Source organism: Meleagris gallopavo, chromosome 19 (assembly GCF_000146605.3).
Source record: "Meleagris gallopavo isolate NT-WF06-2002-E0010 breed Aviagen turkey brand Nicholas breeding stock chromosome 19, Turkey_5.1, whole genome shotgun sequence".
Lineage (NCBI taxonomy): Eukaryota > Metazoa > Chordata > Aves > Galliformes > Phasianidae > Meleagris > Meleagris gallopavo.
The window spans coordinates 982,886-1,005,360 of record NC_015029.2 but is presented as its reverse complement, the minus strand read 5'-3'; the positions used below and the strand labels follow the sequence as shown (position 1 = coordinate 1,005,360).

Here is a 22,475-nt window from a genome sequence, read left to right as displayed (position 1 = left end):
GATGGAGAGCGGTTCGGCAATGACCTCCGCCAGCTCCCTCAGCACACGGGATGCTGAGGGATATGCTATTTTTCAGTTTATGTTATGTTTTGGTTTAGTTTTGTCTTGAGACCCAGATGACTGGAAAGCAGTTGATAGAGCATGCTGAGAACGCTCTGAGCAGAGGAACGCTCACATTCCTGGTCAGAATTTCTTCTTCCATTTTTATTGCATAGGAAGATTACTGCTAAATGCAGGCAGTCAGTTAGATGATGGTGAGGGCTGGCACTGGGATCACTGTGTAAAGCTCAGGCTGTGGTGGTGCAGCACATCCAATTGGAAGTCACAGAATCATAGAGATGTTTGCATCGGAAGGAACTCTTGAAGGTTCTTGTAATCCAGCTGCCTGCAGTGAATGCAGGGACACCCACAGCTCCATCAGGTGCTTAGAGTGCCGTCCAGCCTGACCTTGGGTGTCTCCTCAGTTGCTTCTTTCATGAGATTTTGCTGTTAGGTGGGCCTTGGTCTTCATAACCCTCACACCACACTATGTGTTGTGTTAGTCACTAATGTGGCTGGCTGCCCTTGGAAGCAGGCAGTCATCCTACCTGATGTGTCTTTCTCAATCCTTCTAAATGTATGAACTCCATAAAAATAGTGATATTTATTGAGCAGCTAACCCAGTGGCACTGTGTGACCAGGGGCTTGGGTTTTGGATGTTCACCAGCAGCTGCTGCCACAGTGTGCGTTGCTTTGTCTCACTGTGATGTCTGTGCTTCAGCATTCGTGTGGGTTCCCAGACATTAGTGGAAGGAGCCAGAATATTTTTGACTCGAAAGACAGCAGAAGAGGTTGTTTGCTGCTGTGGAGGGGAGATTCCCAGTAAAATTATCTCTTTTTAGCAAACCAAGCGGAGTGTGGCTCAGTGACCAGAGGCAGTGATGCATGCTGGATGCACCATCTTTGCCTTGGAAGCTACTGATACATAGGAGGCACTCAGCAATGTGGCTTTTGCTCCTGAACCTCACACATGGAAACCAAGACAGCCTCCATGTAGAAGAGGCACTGGATCAGTCTGCAGCGGTGGGTTTGGTGGAGGAATGGCCATGAGCTGTGCCTCAGGGCACTGGCAGGGCAAGTAGGGAGAGCATGCGGAGCTGAAGCAGGAAGCATGGAGATGAGAAGCAGTGTTCATCTCTAACACTGAGAAAAACAATTCCTGCCTACCTGTTCTTTCAGATGACTTTTTGCCCAGTAATACCTGTGGCAGAGATGGCCCTGATGGAGGACATCATTTTGTCTCTGCTTTCTGACCTGCTCCACTCCTCTGCAGCAAATGAGAACTGAGGAGGGATAGGAAGGCCACCATGAACCATTCATCAGTCAAGCAGATTTTATGCTTATATCATTCTATTTCTACTTTAATCATTTCCATGTAAACTCAGAATTCATTTCCATCTGTTCTATCCATTCCACTTCCCTTAGCTCCAGTCATGGCTCTTTGAAAACCATGGTAGACATCTGTAAATTGAGCCCCATTTTTTCAACTGTGGTTTTGCTTCCTTTCCTTTTGGGCAGCTGAGGCCTTCCCGTCTGGCATGACATCAGCCAGCTGCCCGTTGGTTTTGAGAAGGCAAGTTGTGGTGTCCCACTGGTGACACTCCTGGTGGGCCCTGCAAAGCTTGGCCCTGCAAGGATCCACCGCGTGATCCTAATTACTGTGCTCTTCTCAATCTCTTTGGTCCTGCAGGCCGGAAGAGCAAACCAAGGACTGAGCAATAGCGTGGCCATGGGCGAGTTAGGTGTTGCCGTCATTGCTGTCAGGGCATTAGCGGTGTGTCTGTGCTTCTTCCAGCTTGAACGGAGTCCAGAAGAAGTTGTGGATGCTCCATGTTTGCTGCTGAGGAGGAAGAGCTTTCTTTGTAGGTGTTGATTCAGAGTATATCCTCCTCCACATTTACTTCCTTTTCCTCTCCTTTGGAGAGAAAATACCCAGGAGCTGACGTTGAAGGCCGATTCTCCGTTGATCTCACTTTGCCCCTCCCCAAAAGCTCAGCAGGATGTGTGCTATAAAAATAGCTCATTAGAATCCATCTGAGTACATACACAATCACAGATCACTCAAAAGGGGGCACTGAGCATGCATGTTGCTGTTGCTGTCTTCAGAGAATTACATGACAAATTATTCCTAGCTGGAAGAAATGTCCTTTTGTAATTGAGTTTTTTTCTTCATTCTTTCATAAGGGAGGAGTGTGTGTTTTTTAAGTAGCTTTTAGTCACTTTCATTATTTATGAGAATGCTACTCCAGATCAGAAAAAGCAGACTGCAAATCTGAGTCTCTTCTGGCTGCAGCAGCTGACGGTTCCCATTTGCTTTCAGTCATTGCCGGTTCTGCTTATCACAGCCAGAAAGAAATACTCTTCAAAGATAAAAACAGCACCGTATTGCAGCTCTGTGATGTGCACCTCTTTCCCCTCCATTCCTTCTTTGGCAGAAAGCTGGCTGGAAAGAGATTCACTGGTTTCATTGATAGAGTTACAGTGCAGAGGAGACTTGCAAGCAGCCACCCATTTCCTTGGTTCTTCCCTCTGGAAGAGCATTGCTCATGAGGCATTGTTACCTATTTCCTTGCTGCATCGTCTGGCTGGCTGAAGCTTTAGGCCTTTAGGAGCTCTCGTAGCTCCATCTAAACGATTCCAGGAAGATGTACCTACCCATACTGTCCAGCTCCCCATGCTGACTCTTCATCAAGCCTCCTTAAATCTCTTCTGCCTTCACATGCCTGTGTTTTACATGAAAGTGGCCGTATCGTCATCAGAAGATGAAAGTCTGATGATCAAAGCAGGCAGCAGTGTGGAAACAAGCATTATGAGATGGTGGAGCTGGTGATACAGTAATTGGCTATGTGACCTACTTAGGCAGAGGAGTGACACGTACACATATAATGTTTGTTTGTCTCTTTAATGTTTAAAATCCGTAAGACCTGTTCTGGAAAGTGAAACAGTAGCTCACAGGTAGGAGCAACCAAGCTTGCCATTGAGTGATGGTGGTGAGCAGCTTCTGCCTCCTCTCCTCAACAAGCAAAAGCCTCTTGGATCTCTAAGACAACTTGCCATGTTAAATGCAGGTTGGACTTGCAGAGGTAATTGCAGCCAATGCCTGGAAGGGAGCGCTTGAACACTGTGGAATTGCATTGTTTCACTCTCAGGAAGGAATGGCTTGAGCTCAGGGACTGCATTCCAAACCATCACAAGGGATGAGGTGCAGGTCCCCAGGGCCGGGATCTGTCTCATCCTTCTCCCTTAGGCTCTGATCCTGTCCCTGGTACCTGTGTTACCCAGCAGTACCCTCTGAGAGCTCAGTAGATGGGGCTGATGTCAGTATTGGCCCAGTGTGAGCTCTGTCCTCGTGTCACAGTGCTTGCAGTCATGGTCACATTGTGGATCGCGTTGAAAAGTGCTTGTACTGCCAGGATGTAATGTTGATTCCTGACTTCACTGAAGGCCAGGCAGCATGTTCTGTGTTACTGTGAATCTCAAGGAGATTTTCTGGAGAAGTATATTGTAGACCTGCTTTATCTCTCACTGAAGGCCCTCTGAAAGAAGAAGCGAAAATCAGCATAGCTCACAGCCAGTGCAGCATCATGGACTTGCAAAGCATCTAACATGCTAGGACCAAAGAGGTGGTGGAGAAATGATGGCTTACCGGATCACTTTTCTTGAGCTTACAGACCCTAGAGTATTCCCCTCTCCATGCTGTCTGAGGTTTTCCAGTGTTGTGATTTCACTTTCTCTACCCACTTGCTGTGATCTGTCGGTACTGTTTTCCCCAGTTGTGCCAGGAAGCTTTAAATTCAGCCATCCCACATTGTTTGTTCCTTCAGCACTGCTCCCCTCTGGGCTCTGGAGATGATTATATTCAGTTGTGAATGGCATAGCTTCAGCAAATTGGTAGCTGAGCTTCAGACCAAGGAGCCTGGCCTGATCCTAGTTTTGCTGTACACACTGGCTGGATTTCATGTGACCAGAAGAGAGTCCTCCACAGGTGATGCTCTGTTTGCTCCTAGAGCCATCTTCCGCCATTGCTGCCCTCTTCATCTCTCTCCAAAGCTGCATGGGCCCAAATGGAGGCACTGGGTGAACCATTCTGACCAGTGGTTTCAGTTCTGTGCCATTGGTGTAGGGTGGCTGGATGAAGTAGGACCATGGACATGCTGTGCTGCTAGGGAAGTTCTTTGGCATTGCTAGCAAGTCACCCCATTGCTCAAGTCAAGATCTTGTAGCCTTCAGACAAATTCTCTTCAGTCTGTACACCGGTCCTTCAGAGGCTGTGAGAAGAGATGAAGGTACTGTCCATGTACCTGTGGGAGTACTAGAGAAAAGAGGACTGGGACTCGGTTGCTCCAGTTCCATGTATGTGAAGGTATTTTTCAAACCATGGTGCTCCTGTGAACGTTCAACTGGAGCGAGTCTGCAGTTGAAGCTCTTCCTTCTTCATCAAAACAGCACTGGCACCTCTTAAAGAGAGCGCTGATCATTTATTCCCTTTTTACCTCAGCTCTTGAGTACTTTCCCTGGGATGTGAGTGGGATGTGGCTCTGCACAGATCTCCCTGACGGGTTCCAGGTGATGCTGGGTGCTCAGTGAAGTGCTCTGGTGCTGTAGGCTTGCTTCCCTCACGCCTGGGTACATCTGTCATCTCTTCTGGAAAGCATCAGAAGACAGAAAGGATCACAGTTGTGAAAGTCCAGTGGTGCTGTGGGTTTTTCATTTTGTTTTTGAGAGGATCTGCAGACTCCTTTCCAGGTTTCTGTGCTATGAAATCCTGCAGATGACAGTTGGAAAAACATTTGGGATACGCTGTACACTGAGTGTCTGCTCAGGTTTCTGACTTGCGGGGCAATGTCAGAGCAGTGGTATTGCTTTTAATTAATAGTTGCAGATTTAGGTCCCAGCTAGGAGCAGCCAGCCCAGCTGGGAAGTTAACTTTCTTGGCGGAGCTGGATACGGAGAGTCACTGTGTGTGAAGAGCAGAGTTTCTAAGAACCCATCGGTCTGATGCTGCAGCTTCATGCCACCAAGCTGGGCTGAGGCACGCAGCTCAGTGCAGGGATGGATGGAGCACCCAGCGCTGGGACTGGCCAGGTGTGGGTGCTCTGGGTTTGAAACCTTTAAGAGATCTGTTCTGCCTGAGCAGAAAATGGAAAATGGTTGTTCTGGTAGACCACCACCAGTGCTAATATTTTATGCCTCATTTCAGTTGGTTCCAGCTTCCAGCTATGAGCTCTGACTCTTCTCTGACAAATTAAGGAAAGGCAACATTTTCTCCCCGTGAAAGTGATAATATGCTGCGATCAAATAATCTCTCAGCCCTCCTTTGGCATTAAAAACAGCTTCAAATTCTTCAGTCTCATGAAGTCACAAAGAGTTTTTTCCCACTCTTGGACCATGTCAGTGCCTCTCTTTAGAATTCTCTCCAGCTTTGCTAATCACTTTTTAAAAACGATGCTCTCAGCCTGTCAGCAATGCACCAGGGCAGGCGTTGTGGCTTTGCACAGAGAGAAAATGACCTCCATATGCAATCCCATTGCTCTCATGCACACGTATCCCCAAATCTGACTACTCCTTTGGTCAGAGCACAGCCCTGTGGCTGCAGTGACCTGGTGAGTGGGAGATGAGCACTATGACTGATGCACCACGTTCTTGTGCGCATTGGGCCACATTGCAGCTGTTCAGAGTGACTGGGATCACTGGTTTTGGTGTCCCTTTTACAGTCTTCCTTTCTGACTCCACCTCTCCTTGGGTCAACCGTACATTTTAGCAGCAGTGATGTCAGATTTAACTCCAGAACATGAGTAAATCTGCCCTAAATCAACCACTTTGGAAGCCCTCTGGAAATGCCTCTGCTCAGGAGCAGGACATGTTGAGGACAGCATTTTACCTTATTACACTTGGCTCGTTTCTGTCTCTGGGCCGTGTACTGATTTATGGCTGGATATTGCAAAGCCAGGCGTTGTCAGAAGATCTCTCTTATTCCTGTTAATCTTCTGCTCAGAAAGCTGTACGCATAACCTCAGTGCTGGCTGTGCAGGCTCTTACTTCCATGTCACCGGGGTCCTGCATTGATTTTTGTGTCACTCTGTGCAGGACTGTCCTGTACAAGTTGTTGTGCCATCAAACTGAGCTGTTTTGCCTTCAATTGAGGTGAAAAGCCAGCTTTTACAGACTGCTTTTCTGCTTAACAGTGAGAACTGTATTGCTTTGGTTTTGGTCTTCCTCCCCTGCCCCCAGGGGGAGGATGGTTCTCCCCAGGACCTACAGCTTTTGCTGCCTTTTTCAGTGTTTTGCATTTCACACCTTTGCTGTGTGTGATTGATTTACAATTGATCCTACCCTCTGTACTCGCTCCTGGCTGCTGCCTTTGCCTCAGCTTTGGAGCAGGCGCTCGACTGCATTGCTGTCTGCTGAGATTGATGGACCTTTTTGGACATCCAATAATATTACCATAAAGAACTTCCAATTTTCAACCACATTTTCTCTGTCTTAATTCATCTTTCTCGCTTGTGAAAGCCCTGGATGATTTTGGGAGTATGGAGGGAAGCATGTGTGAGGAGGATGGGAATGATTGCGAAGGCAGGTCAAGGCTAATTCGCTCTGTTTAGGGGCTATTAATTGCACATTTCATTCCATAATGAGAATGAAGGGATGAATAATAAAATATCTGGTGATGTCATGTGATTGACCCATTTTGAGATAGCAGCTACATGTCCATGTAGGAGGTTGTGCAGTAATTATTGCAGAAGATTGTTCTCTTCCTTCATCTGCTCTCTCATCCCAGCCTCCCAGCCTTACCCACTGAGCTGCTTCTCCTCCACTTGCAGCGATTGGATTTGTCTTCCAGCTCCGTAACCAGCATCTAAAAGCATTGCAAGAGTTGTTTTTGTTAATTTGTGCTTTCTTCTGACTTCCTGTGATGTTCCAAGCAGTGGGGTTTTCCTTCTTTTTCATTATTGTATGATCTAATAACTCTCATCCCGAAGTTCAGCCTATTTTTCACTTAGTTTTGTCTATTGCTTCTACGTATAACTTTTTCTGTAGCTGTTCTGGTTGTTATGACTCTAAGTAATGTCACAGACTCTTTAAAATCTCCAGTTTGTACAGTCTAAGCTCTTGTTATGTATTCAGTTCTTCTGATTTTGTACAACTGAACCAGCAATTATTTTATTATTGCATTGTGTGTTGGAATTTATTAATAACCAGTCTTGAAAACAGGAAGCCCAGAATAAGTGGTGGGATGGTGCATTTGGAAACGGAGCTACACCTGGTCCTTGTCTGTTGTACTTAAAATCCATCTGTCTTTTGCCACCACACCACTTTTCTTAGTAAATTAAATCTGATGATGTTATCCCACAGCTTTGGGGTGTATTGGTTTCTGCCTTCTCTTATGGGGAGTTAAGAGTTTATTTGTGTACTTTAGATTGGATATTAGGAGGAAGTTTTTCCCCCAGAGGGTGGTGAGGCACTGGAACAGGTTGCCCAAGGAGGCTGTGGATGCCCCATCCCTGCAGGCATTCAGGGCCAGGCTGGATGTGGCTCTGGGCAGCCTGGGCTGCTGGTTGGTGACCTGCACACAGCAGGGGGTTGGAACTGGATGAGCACTGTGGGCCTTTGCAGCCCAGGCCATTCTAGGACTCGATTGTTTAGATTCTTTTCCCCATGACTTTCTGGTTTTCTATTTCCCAGATAACAACACGTACTGTTTCCTTCAGCTGCTCCTGAAGAATGGACCCTTGCTTTCCTCACCCATCTTTCCTGGCCCACCACACCTTCTCTGCCATCTTTGATGCTTGCATCTGCCCATAACTTAGTCTCCCTGGAAGCTGTTATCATAATACATACGTATCCTCTTCAGTCATCACTGTATGTTAAGTGCAGCCATATGAGAACCATAGGGTGAGGGTCAGGTTGCTTTGAAGGGCTAAAAGGAATTCTGCAAGACTAGGTTGCCCCATGGAGGAATGCATGAAGGCAGAGTGAATTCCAAATTAAAATGTTGGGGTCATTCAGCATTTCTTCTGCATGAGTGGGCTACTCTTGGCACAGCACTGGAAGTTGGGACTGCCCGTGTTGGGGTCCTGGACCAGTTCTGTGCTCCTGTTCAGTGATTGACACAGAATCACAGAATGGCCAGGGTTGGAAGGGACCTCAAAGATGATGAAGCTCCAACCTCCCTCCCACATGCAGGGCCACCAACCTCCACATTTGATACCAGCCCAGGCTGCCCATGACCCCATCCAACCTGGCCTTGAACACCTCCAGGGATGGACGGGGCATCCACAGCCTCTCTGGGCAGCTGTTCCAGCACCTCACCACTCTCTCTGTAAAGAGAGATTCAGGCTGTTTTCAACTGCTACTGTTGTTTGTGTTGTTTGAGGTTATTTTCAGTATTGGCAGGTGGTTTTATTACTTTTGTCTGGTTAAATTTTTATTATTTACCCTATATGACAGACAATCACTTTAAAGAAATTGCATTAAGCAAAAGTACCTTTGTTTAAGTTCTAGTCGTTAGAAGTGAGTGCATGAAAATTAGAACTCATTTTTTCTCCTGTTTTCCCCCTATTCAGGGAGTGTTTGAAGAGGAGCCCCCGGAGCCCAAAGGCAGAGGGCTCCGATTCGGTGACATCTCAGTCCTCACCCAGTGAAGAAGCTGGAATGATGACTGAGGTGAAGGTGAAAACAGAGGTACCAGATGACTACATCGAAGAGGTGATCTGGCAGGATGACACCAAAGATTCCAAGAAGAACATAAAAGATGGGCCGGGAGATGTGCCAGCTGAGATCTGCGTGGTGATCGGAGGGGTCCGCAACCAGCAGACGCTCGGTAAGCTGCGGGTCGGTGCGTCCCATCACTCAGTGCCCTGAGCCCCTGGTGGGGGGGCAGGAAAGATGCTCTGGAGAGCTGCTCCTGGAGGCTTGGCTCTGCTGGATGGGCTGGAGCCAAGGGGCACTGCAGTTCCTGGCTCAGGATGGTTGACTTTATTTAAATTATTGCCTTCTTTTTGTATCTGATCACCACTAAGGACTCAGCCATGATAAGGGTCACTGTAAGAAGGATTATCGTGTCTTTTGATGTGTTGAATCACTTCTCCATCAGTTGAATAAAATTCATGGTGAAGCCGGGACTGCTGCCACCTATGTTGGTCATAGGTGAGGAGGAAAGCAGGAGAGGAAGTTGGAATATTTTGAGGAAAGTTGCCTTGAGGCAACAAATGCTTCCTGTAAAGAATTAGATTTAGGTTAAAAACAGTTTCTGCAGTTTGCTGTTTGTTTGTTTGCTTCTCTTGTAACCTCGTGGGAATGATTTCAGCTGTTAGCTGGCTGTGGTGCACCACTTCCAAAACAGTGAAGCAGTACTTCCTGTCCTCACCCCACCTATGGCTGTGATGAGAAGAATCCTTTTCTTCTCCCTGTAATCATCACACTGTCGTCTCCTACTGCACCAGGAATGTCTGGAGTCCTGGACGAGGCTCTGCTTCTGCTGGAAGGTTTCCTCCTCTGGCTGTGATGTAGAGCAGGTCCCAGCCATTGAGAGCAGAGGCAGTTGCTGATACAAAGAAGAGAGGGGTCGGACCAGGTTTCCTTCAAGGGAGGAAGCTAATTTGAGCTGCCTGGTGTTGCTGTTGTGGTTGGTTTGTCTTGCAGAGGGAGGGAAAAGAGGCATTGATGGTAGGTTTTCTCCTGGTTTTCGCTTGATCACTGTTCTCACTGTTGGAAAGAAACCCTGGAGGGTGTCATTAGCTGGGGATTGTCTTGTGAGAATCCTTGTCCTTGTCTTCCCTTTTCCAGTAGGACAGCTGTTCAGAATGGAAGAGCAGGAGGTCGCTGCTGGTTATGCAGGATCAACTTCAAGGAAGGCCTAAGAAGCCTGTAACTGGCTCCAGCTTAGAAGTCTTCTAATGTGGAGGGAATACTCTGTGTACTTTCAGATCTTTTTGTGCCTTCACAGCTCTTGAGAAGCTGAAGCCTGATGGGCAACCCTGAAGCACAGGAGTGTTCCCAGTGCCCCAGGCCACTTAGCAGAGGCAGCAGGAGCTTCTCTCCCAGCTGCATGGAGCTGGGCGTCTGTCAAACCTCATCCCCATGCTGCTGGCTGGGCTCTGCAGGTGGTGTCCTCAGAGGATGTGGTTTTCAGCTGAGGTTGTACAAAGCAGGGAGTGGGTTTTTGCTGTTGGCTAGTCTGGATGCACACAACACGCCCTGACTGATGGTCATGGGGATGGGCTGGGGTGAGGGGGGCATGATTTCCCTCCCTATGGGGAGAGGGATGGGGGATTATTTACTGGTTAGCAAGTGGTGGTTGAAAGCCCCAGAAAGTAAACTGGAGAACTACTCTTTGGAAGTGCTTCTTGAAATGAAGTGTTTGTCATATTTGTTATTTTATAGCCTCACGCTGGGCTTCTTTAAAGGCAACTTGGTCCTGAGGCCATTGGCAGTCAGCAGCCGATCCCTTTGTGGAGCCTCCTAAGTGCCCCCATGCATTCAGCCCTTCACATAATTCTCGTCTGTTGGGGAAGTGACTCTGAATAACTTTTCTGTTTGGCCACCAAATACTTGTGCTCTGTGTTGACCGACCCTGGTGCCCAGATATCAGTTCCTTGGAGCTGGCTCCCAGTCAATTCTTCTGGTCCTTCCATCCCCCAAAGAAACCGCAGACAGGCACTATTTCCACGGCCACAGACATCTGTGGAGCTCAAAGGAGAAATGTCCCATGCCTGCTGCTTTGCTGGTGATTTTGGCTGCTGCTCACGGGCAGCCCGAGATCACAGCTGAGGATGCTGGGGTTCCCCGCTGCCAAGCAAAGGCTCTGCAGCAGTTGTTGTGATGTGATCTGGTAGTCCTGGGTCGAAATCGCTTCAGCCGTGCAGAAGGGCAGCACTTTGGTAGGATTGTCCATCGTTTCATTGGGGAAACTGAGAGTTGAGGTGTTGAAAATGGTTATTTTTGATAGAAATTCATGGCGTAGGATGAAGCAGAGAGTCAGAGGTAAACACAACCCCTCCATCCCCTGGAAGTGCCCCCCAGGCCGTGTCCTCGTGGTGCTGTGAGGACAGGCAGCCGAGCACAAGTGGCTCTGGGTGACAGCAGCTTCCCTGGGGGCTCAGTGCTGGGGCTGCACTGCATCGTGCGTTGCAGGGTTTGTGCCTTTGTTTTGAGCTGCACATCTCCTGCAGGCCTCTGCTGCCTTCATGGTTTTGTCTGCTCCTACCAGGACTTTATAACGGGGATTTCCTGCACAGCTGCTGCTGCTCTCTTGCAGTGTTCTGATCAACTTAGGCCTCGTGCATCCATCTCCTGCCTGGCTGCAGGGTCCCGTGTCTCTCCCTGAGCTCTGCACTACTGCAGTCTCTGTTCCAAGGTTTGTGGTGGCTGCACAAGAGGCTCACAGCCTGGCTGAAGGCACAGTGCTGATGTTTGTGCTTTTGGATTGCTTGCTTTTCATCTGCTTTTCCACAGAAATCTCACACGCCACATGAGTTCCCACCTGGGGCACCCCAAGCAAAGGAAGCCAGCTGGGCCCTCTGCTCCCCATGGCAGGCCGAGGCCCTGTGCCTCCACCTTTCTGCTCCCAGCCCAGTCAGCAGCCCTGCTCCTCCCTTCCTGTCATGCTCTTCCTAGCTCCACGTGCTGACCTCGGCCAGGGCCATTCAAATAGCTCCAGCACATCAGCATTTGGCAGGGCTGGGAGGGCAGGGAGGCTGAGAAGTTCACCTCAGAGCCGTATAAATTGGAGAGGAAAATTAAACAGTACTGGCGTTTCAAATCAAGAGAACGGGGTGGGCTGCTGGCCTGGTGTTGGGTCACTGTGTAACGTTGGGGATACCTCAGCAGTGGTGCTTTGGAGGGCTGTTTGCAGTTACCTGTGAGATGATGAGGAGAAGCTTTATACAAGGCTGTTGAAACTCTCGGCATGGTCCCTGCTTTACAAGAAGTATTTTGGAGAGGATTTTTCAAGTAATACATAAAATCAGAAACATTTCTGAGACAAAGAGTCAATCCTTCTGCTTTGGGAGTACATACATATGCTTGATTTGTGCCACGACACTGATCTCTCACTTGTTGAGCTGCTCAGGGCATGTAATTCCTGAGCACTTTGGATTCTCTCTGGTTAAACCCCACAAAACAGTGCTGCAAAAACCTTAACCTCTGTGCAGCCTCTGACAGTTTGTTGCCAAGCCACGGGGACAGATGGGTCTCCGAAATTTTTGATAGGCATCAGCCATCCTTATCCTTTGGAAGTACATCCACTTTAAGGGCTCCTTTCTGATTTATTTTTTTTGCACAATGTAGATGGAAAAGCAGTGGAACGTGGCTCTCCCGTTGGATATACACGAAATCGATATTCAGGGACCTGGATTTTTGACCATGCATTGAGATACACGGCTGGTATGTGATGGAAGGGTGTGAAAGTCTAATCAGGGAGCAGGAGAAGGCTCTGAACGCACCGGGTGTGTGCCCAAATTCCAGCTGCAAGGCTCAGTAGGAGCCTGGCCAAGCTGAATGCACCAACTAACCCAAATCTTTCCCCATCTCCACTTCTGCAAACAGCTTTAACCTGCATGACATTCCAAAGCTGGCAGAGTCCACGACAAACCGTGACTGCAGAGGAAGTGTCAAAGGCAACACAGACATGTTCTCTGTAAGACTTTACCAAGTGATGCCTTTTCCTTTGCTTTACCTTCACTCTAACGTGTTATTGTGGCAAATCGTCCCTCCTTTCTCTCATGCTGGGACCTGTGCCTCTGCCTCTTCCTGGGTGGGCTGCTGGATTGTCTCCCTGTCCCCACGTGGATCATCCTGCTCTGCCATCTGCATGCAGGAGGTGGGGAGAGGTCCTCTGGAGGAGCTGACTGCAGCTTTCCCCACACTGCACCTGAGACCTGGGTATTTATGGGGGGATGATATGTGGCCGTGGGACATGCTGGGCCACCTCCTGTCCTTGCTTCCCAGGCAGAGTCCCTTGTGCAGTTCGGTTTGTGCCAGGGAGGGAGAGCACTGCAGTCACTTGTATGGGGTTATATTTTCTAGAAGAACTTCTGCACAAGCAAATGCATGTGTGTGCTGTAGACCATCTGCAGAGGAAGGGAGGAATACAAGAAACGCAAGGAAAAAAAAGTCAGCCTAGAGCCCCTCACTGCTTTTTATCTTTTTTTTTTCCAGTGCTCTGTATGTGCACAGTGCTGCTTTAGGGCTGCAGGTGGGTGCAAGTCTCATTTTGCTGTTGGTACAGCTGAACCTCAGCTATTGTGCAGAATTAAGGATTGGTAGGGCCTAAGTGAGAGCAGTGTGCTCATCTTCTGGCTGCACTTACTTTGGGGCTCCAGCTGGGACAGTTTGCAGAAGAGAACTGTGAAGGTTGATGGTTAACATCATCAGTCTTCAGGCATGGAAGATAGGTCTGGCAGATGCTGTTGACTTGCTGATATCCTGGATTTTACTCAGGAAAACCCTTGTGGAGTGACCAGTGTGGATGACTGTCCCATCCAAGTGTATCTCTATGCATGAAATGCAGCTGGCTGTGATAAATAAGAGGCTGTGGAGCAGTTGAGAGATAGTGAGCTGGCTGCAGTAGGGGTGTGGTGGAGTATTTTGTCAGATGTGTACTCCTGTGTATCGGGCTGTAGCCAGTTGCCTGTTTCAGCATCACTGACAGAGTGTCCTCTTAAGCTCAAAGGACAGTCTGAAGTGATGCTAGCATGCTGGACAGGAAATTCTGTGCTGCTCTGAGATGGAAGGAGGGTTGTTTTCTTCCCAAGCTGTAAGCAACGGGACGTGGGAAAAAAAGAATGTGAGTGTAGTGTGTTCAAAAAAGACTCTTGATTTTGTTCTTTTGTCTTGAGTGGCACTGGTAAGTACTGCTGTGAGATGATGCTTGGGAGCGTTTGTTTGGATGTGTGCGTGAATGTTGTGTTCTCATTTGTGGCTCGTCTCTGAGTTTTGCTGTTTCCCATGGTCAGGAAAAGGCTGTTCTGGAGTTGCATGCGTGTCCATGGGAAGGAAGCTCTGCTCATAGTGAGCAGTAACTCAGCCCTCCTTTGTCCCACCTCCTCTTGCAGTAGGTGCTGCCTTGCTCTGTGGGTGAGGACATGCAGGATCGGTTTCTTGCCCACTGATGGACAGCTGACAAATGCAACACATTTTGCAAGTGAGAGCTTGAAAGGCTGATTTATAACCTGTTTGCCAAGAAAGTTGGCTTGTCTTAAATGATAAATCTGAGGAAATTTGTGTCTGCCTGTCCGATAAACAGAAGAGGCAGAATTCATTGCATGATTTCATCATTACAAATGATTCTCCCAGCTCTGTTCCTCTGGTTTCATTTCAAATGACTGTTTGCAGATGTGTGTTTTCTTGAATTAGATACACAAATTGAGAAGAGAGACTGTTGTGGTCATGTGATTTTCCTTAAAAAGGTCAGAAGTTCTATTTGTATCTATTTGGTTTCCTCTGGGTGGATATTTACCAAATCTCTATGGGTTTCCTGAGAAATTTGTGCATTGTACATTTCTTGAGAAATTTTGAAAACTGCTTGCCTGAAGATAACATACTGCCTGCTTTTTTCAGTCGGAAAGCTCTTTTTCCCATATACTAGGAACTTACTGAAAAGTAATTCAAGGTTATTTCTGTCCATAGGAAATATTAGTCATTATTATAAAATTATAAGTCGTGCTATTTTGAGAGAGGTCCTTTCATGTTAGCAAATTTATAAAGTTATACTGAAAATGTAAGTTCGGGGTAATATGCCATGGAATCTTAAATAAGGCTGAAAAAAGAATCGAGTCTGGGATAGTGATTTCCTGCACTTATCTCCATGAACCTTCCAGAAATTACTTTACTGCAAACTGCATTCTTTTGTCCCTGGTTTATGGATAAGTAAATTGTGAGGCTGTTTTTCCTGATCTAATGTGGTGATGTATACCTTTCTGTCTTGTTTTTCAGGGTCTTATGAGTGTGGAATATGTGGGAAGAAATACAAGTATTACAACTGTTTCCAGACCCATGTGCGAGCGCATAGAGGTATCTCACTCCTGCTCAAATATTTGGGAATCCTGGGGTAACACTGAGGCTCAGGGAGTGTTTTTGAGTAGACCTTGAAGGTTGCTCTTTGCTTCTCTGTTGGGTGGCCTGTGCATAGGCTGAGCTTGGTGACTGGCTGAACTCTGCGGCTTTACGCTCCAGCAGTGAAATTGTGATCAGCTGCTGTGCTGGGAGCACTGGGGTAGCCATAGTTTTTACTGCATGGGGCTCTTTGGGGCAGTGCTGTGTGCTGGCAGAGCTGCAGATCACAAGGCTCTCCCAGCAGACAAAGTCTCATGCCAGCCCCAAGGGTGGGCATCTGCCTGAGGTGTTCTGGTCCATCCCTGCAGTGCGTGAGTGGAGGACGGTGACAGTCCAAAGCAAACTTCAGGACTTCAGGATGTTCATACAGGCTCAGAGGGTTGCTTTTATTTATAAAAGAGGATTACACGTGGTAAAACACATGAGGTGCTGATTCGGTTGCTGTTTCTGGATGCCCATAGCACAGGTTGCCAAGTTGGGTATCTCGCTTTGTATAGGCAATGGTGATGCCCCTGTGTTTTCATGTACGCATCAAAATGATGCTTGAAATCACCCCTGTGCTCTTGCTGAGGTCGTTTTCCAAATGTGTTGTTTGCATGAAATGTCTTATGCTCAGTCAGAAGTGATTTTTATTTTATTCTAAATCTCTGTAAGCCTGGCCAATCTCAAGTTACTTAATTGCAGAGGTGGGAAAGTTTTGCTTGACTGTTTTGTAGGCACTTGCAGCTACATCAGGAACTTTTCAGTGTTTGTATTTTCTTTCACCTGAGTTGAGCAGTGTGTGTGTGTGTGTGTCAGATTTGTAGGAGCATCTGTGTTAACCCCTCAGTTGTCACTAGCAATATCACTGCATTTGGTCTTCCATTAAACGACTGACTGGAATGTCTGAAGGAGTGCAAGGGGATCTCCCAGTGAAAACTGTAAATCCAGGAATAATCAATGCTAAGTATTACATTTGGTATGTTTAAACTCTCAGAAGTCAGCAACTGTGCAGCTGAAAAGTGAACATGCACCCATGACTTGTCAGTGTTCCATCACATAATACATCCTTTAATTGCTTGGTTGCGTAGTCCTTGTGTGCTGTTTAACACCATAGAGCTTCTTCTGTATCCTTAGATACATGCAGAATTGTTTTTTAACACTGGTTTTTCTTTCTAAATACCAAGAAAATTCCTAGAAGTCCTTTAAATACTGCTGCAAAGGAGCTCAGCAGTTGAAGAAAAAAATCCATAAAATAATAGCGAGCAGCAACTGTCCCACATACGGTGGGAGAAGATCAGGTTTGATACCATCAAAGGAACCTGAATGTGCAGAAGTCCGTGTGACCCAATGGGATGCATCCTAGGGTCCTGAGGGAACTGCTGGATGAAGTTGCTATTGCACTCTCCATCACCTTTGAAAAGTCATGGCAGTCAGGTGAAGCCCCCAGTGAATGGAAAAGGAGAACCAGAACCCCCATTTTTAAAAGGGTAAGGAGGAGGACAAAGGGGACTGCAGACTGGTCAGCCTCACCTCTGTGCCATGTAAGATGCTGGAGCAGATCCTCCTGGAAAGCATATTAATGCACGTGAAGAACAAGGTGGTTAGTGGAGACATCTAACATAGCCTCACTGAGGGCACGTAGTTTTGCCTGACAGAGGTGGTGGCATTCTGTGACACAGTGACAGCATTGGTGGACAAGGAGAGTGTAACTAGCATCTGCTTGGACTCACCCAAAGCCTTTGGTATGGTCCCACACACACATCTGAACTGGAGAGATGGACTACCTGATGGATGAGGAATTGGGTTGCCAGAGAGATCTGGAAAGGTGGAAGAGGAGGGCCTGTGCAAACACGTGAAGTTCAACAAGGTCAGGTGCAAGGTCTGCAGCACAGGCTGGGCAGTGGCTGGGTTCGACAGCTGCCCTGCAGAGAAGGGCTTGGGGTTTCTGATGAATGAAAAGCTGAATGTGAGCCAGCAATGTGTGCTTGCAGCTCAGAGAGCCAGCTGTGTGCTGGATGACATCAAAAGCAGCACGGGCAGCAGGGCGAGAGAGGAGAGGGTCCCCTCTGCTCTGCTCTCATGTGATCTCACATGCAGTGCTGCACTCAGCTCTGCAGCCCCCAGCACGAGAAGGATATGGACATGCTGAAGCAGAGGAGTCTGTGAAGATGCTCAGAGGTCTGGAGCACTCTGTGGAGACAGGCTGAGGGCAGGGCTGATTGAGACTAGAGAAGAGAATCTCACCTCATTGCAGCCTTCCAGTACTTACGTGGGGCTACAGGAAGGATGGGAAGGACTCTGCCAGGGCTTGTAGTGATAGGACAAAGGGCAGCAGTTTCATACTAAAGAGAGTACACTTAGATTAGATGCTGGGAGGAAATCCTTTCCTCAGAGGGGGGTGAGGCTCCAGCAGTGCTGCCCAGAGCTGTGCTGCCCCATCCCTGGAGGTGCCCCAGGCCATGGATGGGCCCTGGGCATCCTGAGCTGGGGGGCAGCCAGCCCACGGCAGGGGTGGGGATGGGGGCCGTGAGGGCCCTTCAACCCAACCATCCTGTGAGTCTGTTATTCTGTGATGTATTCATACAGAGGACTTTACTGTCGTTCCACAGCACTGCAATAATTTTGCAATAACAATTGCAGTATTTAGATTTGAGGCATGAATTGCTTTTATTTCACTTCTTTCCACCAAGTACCATGGGGTCCTTACTTCAACAGGAATTTGTAGGGGCTGTATTGCTATGAGGTCACCTCCTGTTGTGTGGTTCAATTTATTTGGATTTATATGTTTATTTATATTGATTGTGAAATTATATGTTTATTTATATTGATTGTGAAATTAGGCTGTGCATCATATGGTCTGGGTGCATCAACATGCACTCATCAAATTGATATCCATAGATTTCTTATGAACTCGGTGAAGACATCATTTTGCCTTTTGCTTTCAAAGTCTTTTTAATGTGTAGCTATAGAAGATGGAAATTTTCAAAATTTTCTGTGTGGAAATTCATTTGTAATTTTCATGTCAGCAATGGAGAAGCACAAGTTGTATTTCTGAAACTTATAAAGTGTTGTTTTATGCTGCTGTAAATTGATGCATGCAGTAGTAACATTTAAAGTGCATTTAAATTGCCCTAAAACAATGAAAATCAAAATGAGATATTTATTCTTGTACAGCAGTCAACAAGAAATCAAATTGAAAGCTTGATTCAACTCTGCAAATGTGATTCTTCCAGAAGCAGAGCCTGAGCTGGCTGGTAAAGCACTGCAGAAGTGTACCTGAATGCAGAGAAACAACACACCACTGAATGTGCACATAATGTGTACTGGAAAAAAAAAGAAGCTTATATAGAGCAAGGCCCTGTGTCCTGTTATCCAGTGAGAATCAGACACTGAGCTGTACCAACAATGCTGGAAATAGCATAAGACTGCAGACTTCTGGTGAAAAGATGCATATCTAAGGTTTTATGTAGCTTGTATTGACCACCATAACAAACATGAGATAACCTGGTTGATCATACACTGAGGGTGTTGTGCTTCACTCTGCATGTTCTTCCTGTGAATCTGCAGTCCATGTCTTGGATGAAGCCCTGAAGCACTGGCAGGGCAGCTCTTCTGGGTCTGCTTGTCCCCAAGGCACTGCAATTTGAGCTCCGTTGGCCTCTTACCTGCAATTAGCAGCTGCCAGAAGGTTCCTTCCATCATTTCTTCTTGGCTGGGCAAGGAAGGACCAAGAGCAGGACCTGGCATTCCCTCTTTGTCTGATACTTGCTGTGAGCATCACTGTAGCCACCCATCAGTTACCTGAGGGTTTGATGACACAGGTCAGCTCGCCAGCCCTGTGTCAGAGTAGCTAGAGTTACTTTTCCTCTCCTCAGCTGCTTTCTTCCAGGGGTTTTTTGGTTCCTCTAGCAGAAGTACCTCCTTTGGGTTATTTATTGAAGGATACCTGTTACCCCTTGAAAAGCTTTGCTGCTTTTTGCTTTCTTGTGCTGTTCCTGTGTCGCTGACAGGACTTGGGGAGCTGTGGGTTGCTCCTGCAGATGGGCAGAGATGGTGATCGATGCCTACTTCTTGTCATGGGAGACGAGGGTGGTCCAGATCTGATCAGTACAATTACTTCAGGGCAGAACAAATGAAAAAGCATTCCTATAGCCAGTCCTCAGTCAGTGGCACAAATTCTGTCCCCAGGAGGGGAAATGTGAAGGTCCCACATTGCCCCTGCTTTGCACTGGGATATTTCTGAGCTCAGTTGGGCACTGCCTGCTGTCCAGGTAGGAGCTGTAGCAGGGGAGCTGGGGGGTTGTGGCTGCTGCAGGCGTGAGGTCTTTCGCCCTTTCCCTTCTTGTCCTTACTCGTCAGCTCCTTGCTTTGCAAGACCCAGATTTCATGCCTCCTTTGAGCTGCTCAGTTCCACATTCAGACCCTCACTCTGGTGACAACTCTAAAGATCAGAAATCATGTTCTTCATTATAGCAATCGTTTTCAAGAGAAATTGCCTGGATTTTTTTATATGTGCACCTCTGAGTCTCCATGGCAGAGAAGCTGTGCTGGAGGTGACTTCCTTTCTTCAGGCTGATTTGGTTTTTGTTGTCTGTCTTCAGGAATGGGTGGTTTCTTATTGGATAAGTGGCATTCTCTTGGTTCGTTGAGCATTCCCTGTGGTGCTCAGCGTGGCTGGAGGAGCTCAGGCAGCGGTTATTCTCCTGGCACTTTGCAGTGCCCAGGATGGGGAGATCTCTTGCTGGGGAAGCACTGGCTTGCTGGGGTGAGCTCCCACTCTGCTTTGCTCTCAGAGCCCAGATGCAGGTGTTGGAACCCCACGCACAGCTTTCTGCCGAGTCAGAAACATCCTCACAATTGGGCTACCTAGAAAGAAATGAAGAAGCTGAGTTCCTTACCCCGTGCCTCCCCAAATGCACAACTGGAAAACAAACCCAACAAGTTGCCTTCTTGAGCTGAATGGCTCCTTTGTGAGCTGCTCTGCTTCTCTGCTGCTGCAGAGCTGGAGCTGCAGATTCTGCCTGTGCTGTAGGAACCATCCAGGGCAAACACTGCGGCTTTGCCTATGGGAAGGCCGGCCTTAGACATGTACAGTGCTTTCTGTTGAGCTGCGTGGGGCTTTTCAAGTCATTAGGAGGTTTGGAGTCTCTTTAGGAATTAGTGAGCTCAGAAGTTGCGTTTTGTACAGCTTGGTCAGGTTGGAACAATACGAGCAGCGAAACATTGCCATGTTTTGAGTCAAGAAAGTTACTTCACTTCTAGGTAACTCAAAAATGGCTGAAATTACTTATTAGGCTTTAAAAAAAAAAGTAAATTTAAGAATGTCTAGGCTGAGGCCAAACAAGTGAAATTTTTAGCCAGCAGAGGATTCTTCAGAAAGCAAGTGAAGGAAAATAGCGAGGCTGGAGGTTAACCCTTGCAGGATGCATCGCCTTCCTCTGATAATGGGTGGAAGCTCTCTATTTCCAGATGAGCATTCCTGGGCTAAATGATGATTTTGCTTGGGTTGTTTCTCCTCATTATTTAGTGATGTAATCTGGTTGCTGTAATCTGGGCTGTGCGCACCGCAGTACGGTTGGTGTCTTTAGATGACGTTCATTCCAATGGTCTGAGAACTTCTCAGAGCTTCCGGAGTCTCGCATTGATATTTTATGGGAAGGGTTTCTGCTCAGTTCCCAGAATATGACGAGGAAGATGTCTCATTCCGCTGTGAGTGTTCTTCCAGTCTGCCTGTGTGTGGAGTCTGAGTTGGAGCAGTTCTGAGAGATGAGAGCAGAAAATTAATGAAGAAATGACTGATCTTGAGTAGAGATGGTGTTTTTGTTCCGAAGAAACCTGGGTTTCACCTGCACGGTTACCTGCTGCTGAAAAGCCATGCCATATCTGGGGAGACGTTTGCCCCCTGTGCCCAGGCGCCCTATTTTTAACTGCGTGTTTCCAGCTCTGCAGCAGATTTTAATACGAGATGCAGAAAGTTTCTTGGGACACAGGAGTTAACATTCTTGCTTTCCAGCTTTCCTGCTGATCTCACAATGTTTCAGCTTTCTCAGAATTCGCTCTTTTGTTTAAAGCTGTAATTACTTGGTCTGAGCCCAAAGGTGATTTAGAATGGGCTGGTAGGGGATTTTTAAGGTTTTTTCTTTATTTTATTTTATTCAGGAAGACTTTATCTTATGACTAAGAGTAACAGCATTTCTTAACACAGTTCAGACAGGGCTGCTCCTTAAACCTTTGCGTGTTGCTCGATATGTCGCTTGTTACGTTTAACTGTTTTTAAAAGCGATTTAAATGACAGAAATGGCCTGGTGCACGCATAGCTTGTATCTTTTGTGGTTAATTCACGTCGTTGCCTGTGAGCAATGGGACAGTATTTTGCAGAACCCCATTGTGCCACAGCGATCTGTTCCCTGAAGTGACGGGGGGGAATTCAAGCAAGTAGCAGCTGTGGAAAAATGCAGGGGTTGGACTTGTGAGGTTTTTTAATCTGGCCCCACTGTTTATTAAGTTGTGCCAAATTAATTGCATTCTGTTTAATCTCACTGCCTAGAAAAGTGATCACATCGGGCAGGTTAGCCAGGAAGAAATGTACAAATTCACAAACACTCAGGAATTTATTTTTTTTCTTTTCAAAAAACAAGAAAGAAATTAAATGCAAACTGTTTATTACTTAAGGTTGCAAATTTTAAATTTACAAATGCTGTGCCATTCCGCAGCTTTGGCTTTCAGAGCAATGTGAGCATGGTTCCAAGAGACACACGGAATATTTGGAAACGCGGTTCTCTTATTAGATAACATGCAGTATCTGCAGCTTAGGATGAATATGAAACACTTCAAAATGGCTTGGAAGTCCTCATCATTTACAACCCTTGGCTTGTAACACTGGGTTTTGTTTTCCAGCTTGCAGCTTTGCCCATTGTGTTCATTCAGGGCTTGAATGTAATCTTTGCTGTGTGCTGCTGGCGCTGTGTTAGAGCAGAGGGAGAATTCTCCCATGCTTTCATAGCAAGCCGGGATGGAACGGCCCCGGGGGGCTTCCTGTGGCTGTGGCCCATCCCTGGCATAGGCTGTGCTGCTGTTGCAGCGGGGGCACAGTCCCTGGGGAGGTGGCAGCAGCCCGGGCCGTGTGCCTCCCATGGGAGCTGGGCTGGGCACAGCGCTGACGTCTTGCTTTCATAGAATCACAGAATGGCCTGGGTTGAAAAGGACCACAATGACCATCTAGTTTCGACCCCCTGCTGTGTGCAGGGTCGCCAACCACCAGACCAGGCTGCCCAGAAATGCACGAGGATTTCCTTCAGCATTAATTACAGAGGCACACCGTGAGCAGCACCGTGAGACGAGTCAGTCGGTCCCTGAGCCCCGTGACGTGCGGCCCTGCTGTGCCTGGGACGGGCAGGATG

The 22,475-nt window shown here is 47.4% G+C and overlaps 1 protein-coding gene across 9 annotated transcripts in view; it reads left to right on the top strand.

Annotated features, from left to right (window-relative positions):
• Positions 1-22,475, top strand: part of ZNF618 (zinc finger protein 618) — a 128,367-nt gene that overhangs the window by 57,200 nt on the left and 48,692 nt on the right. For 8 of the 9 annotated variants that reach the window (XM_031556138.1, XM_031556134.1, XM_031556133.1 and 5 more), the window contains 3 exons: positions 8,604-8,860; positions 12,328-12,423; positions 14,974-15,051. In XM_031556138.1, coding sequence (XP_031411998.1) covers positions 8,604-8,860; positions 12,328-12,423; positions 14,974-15,051 — 431 coding nt within the window. The remainder of the gene's footprint in view (positions 1-8,603; positions 8,861-12,327; positions 12,424-14,973; positions 15,052-22,475) is intronic. The other variant, XM_031556137.1, reaches the window with a different exon arrangement.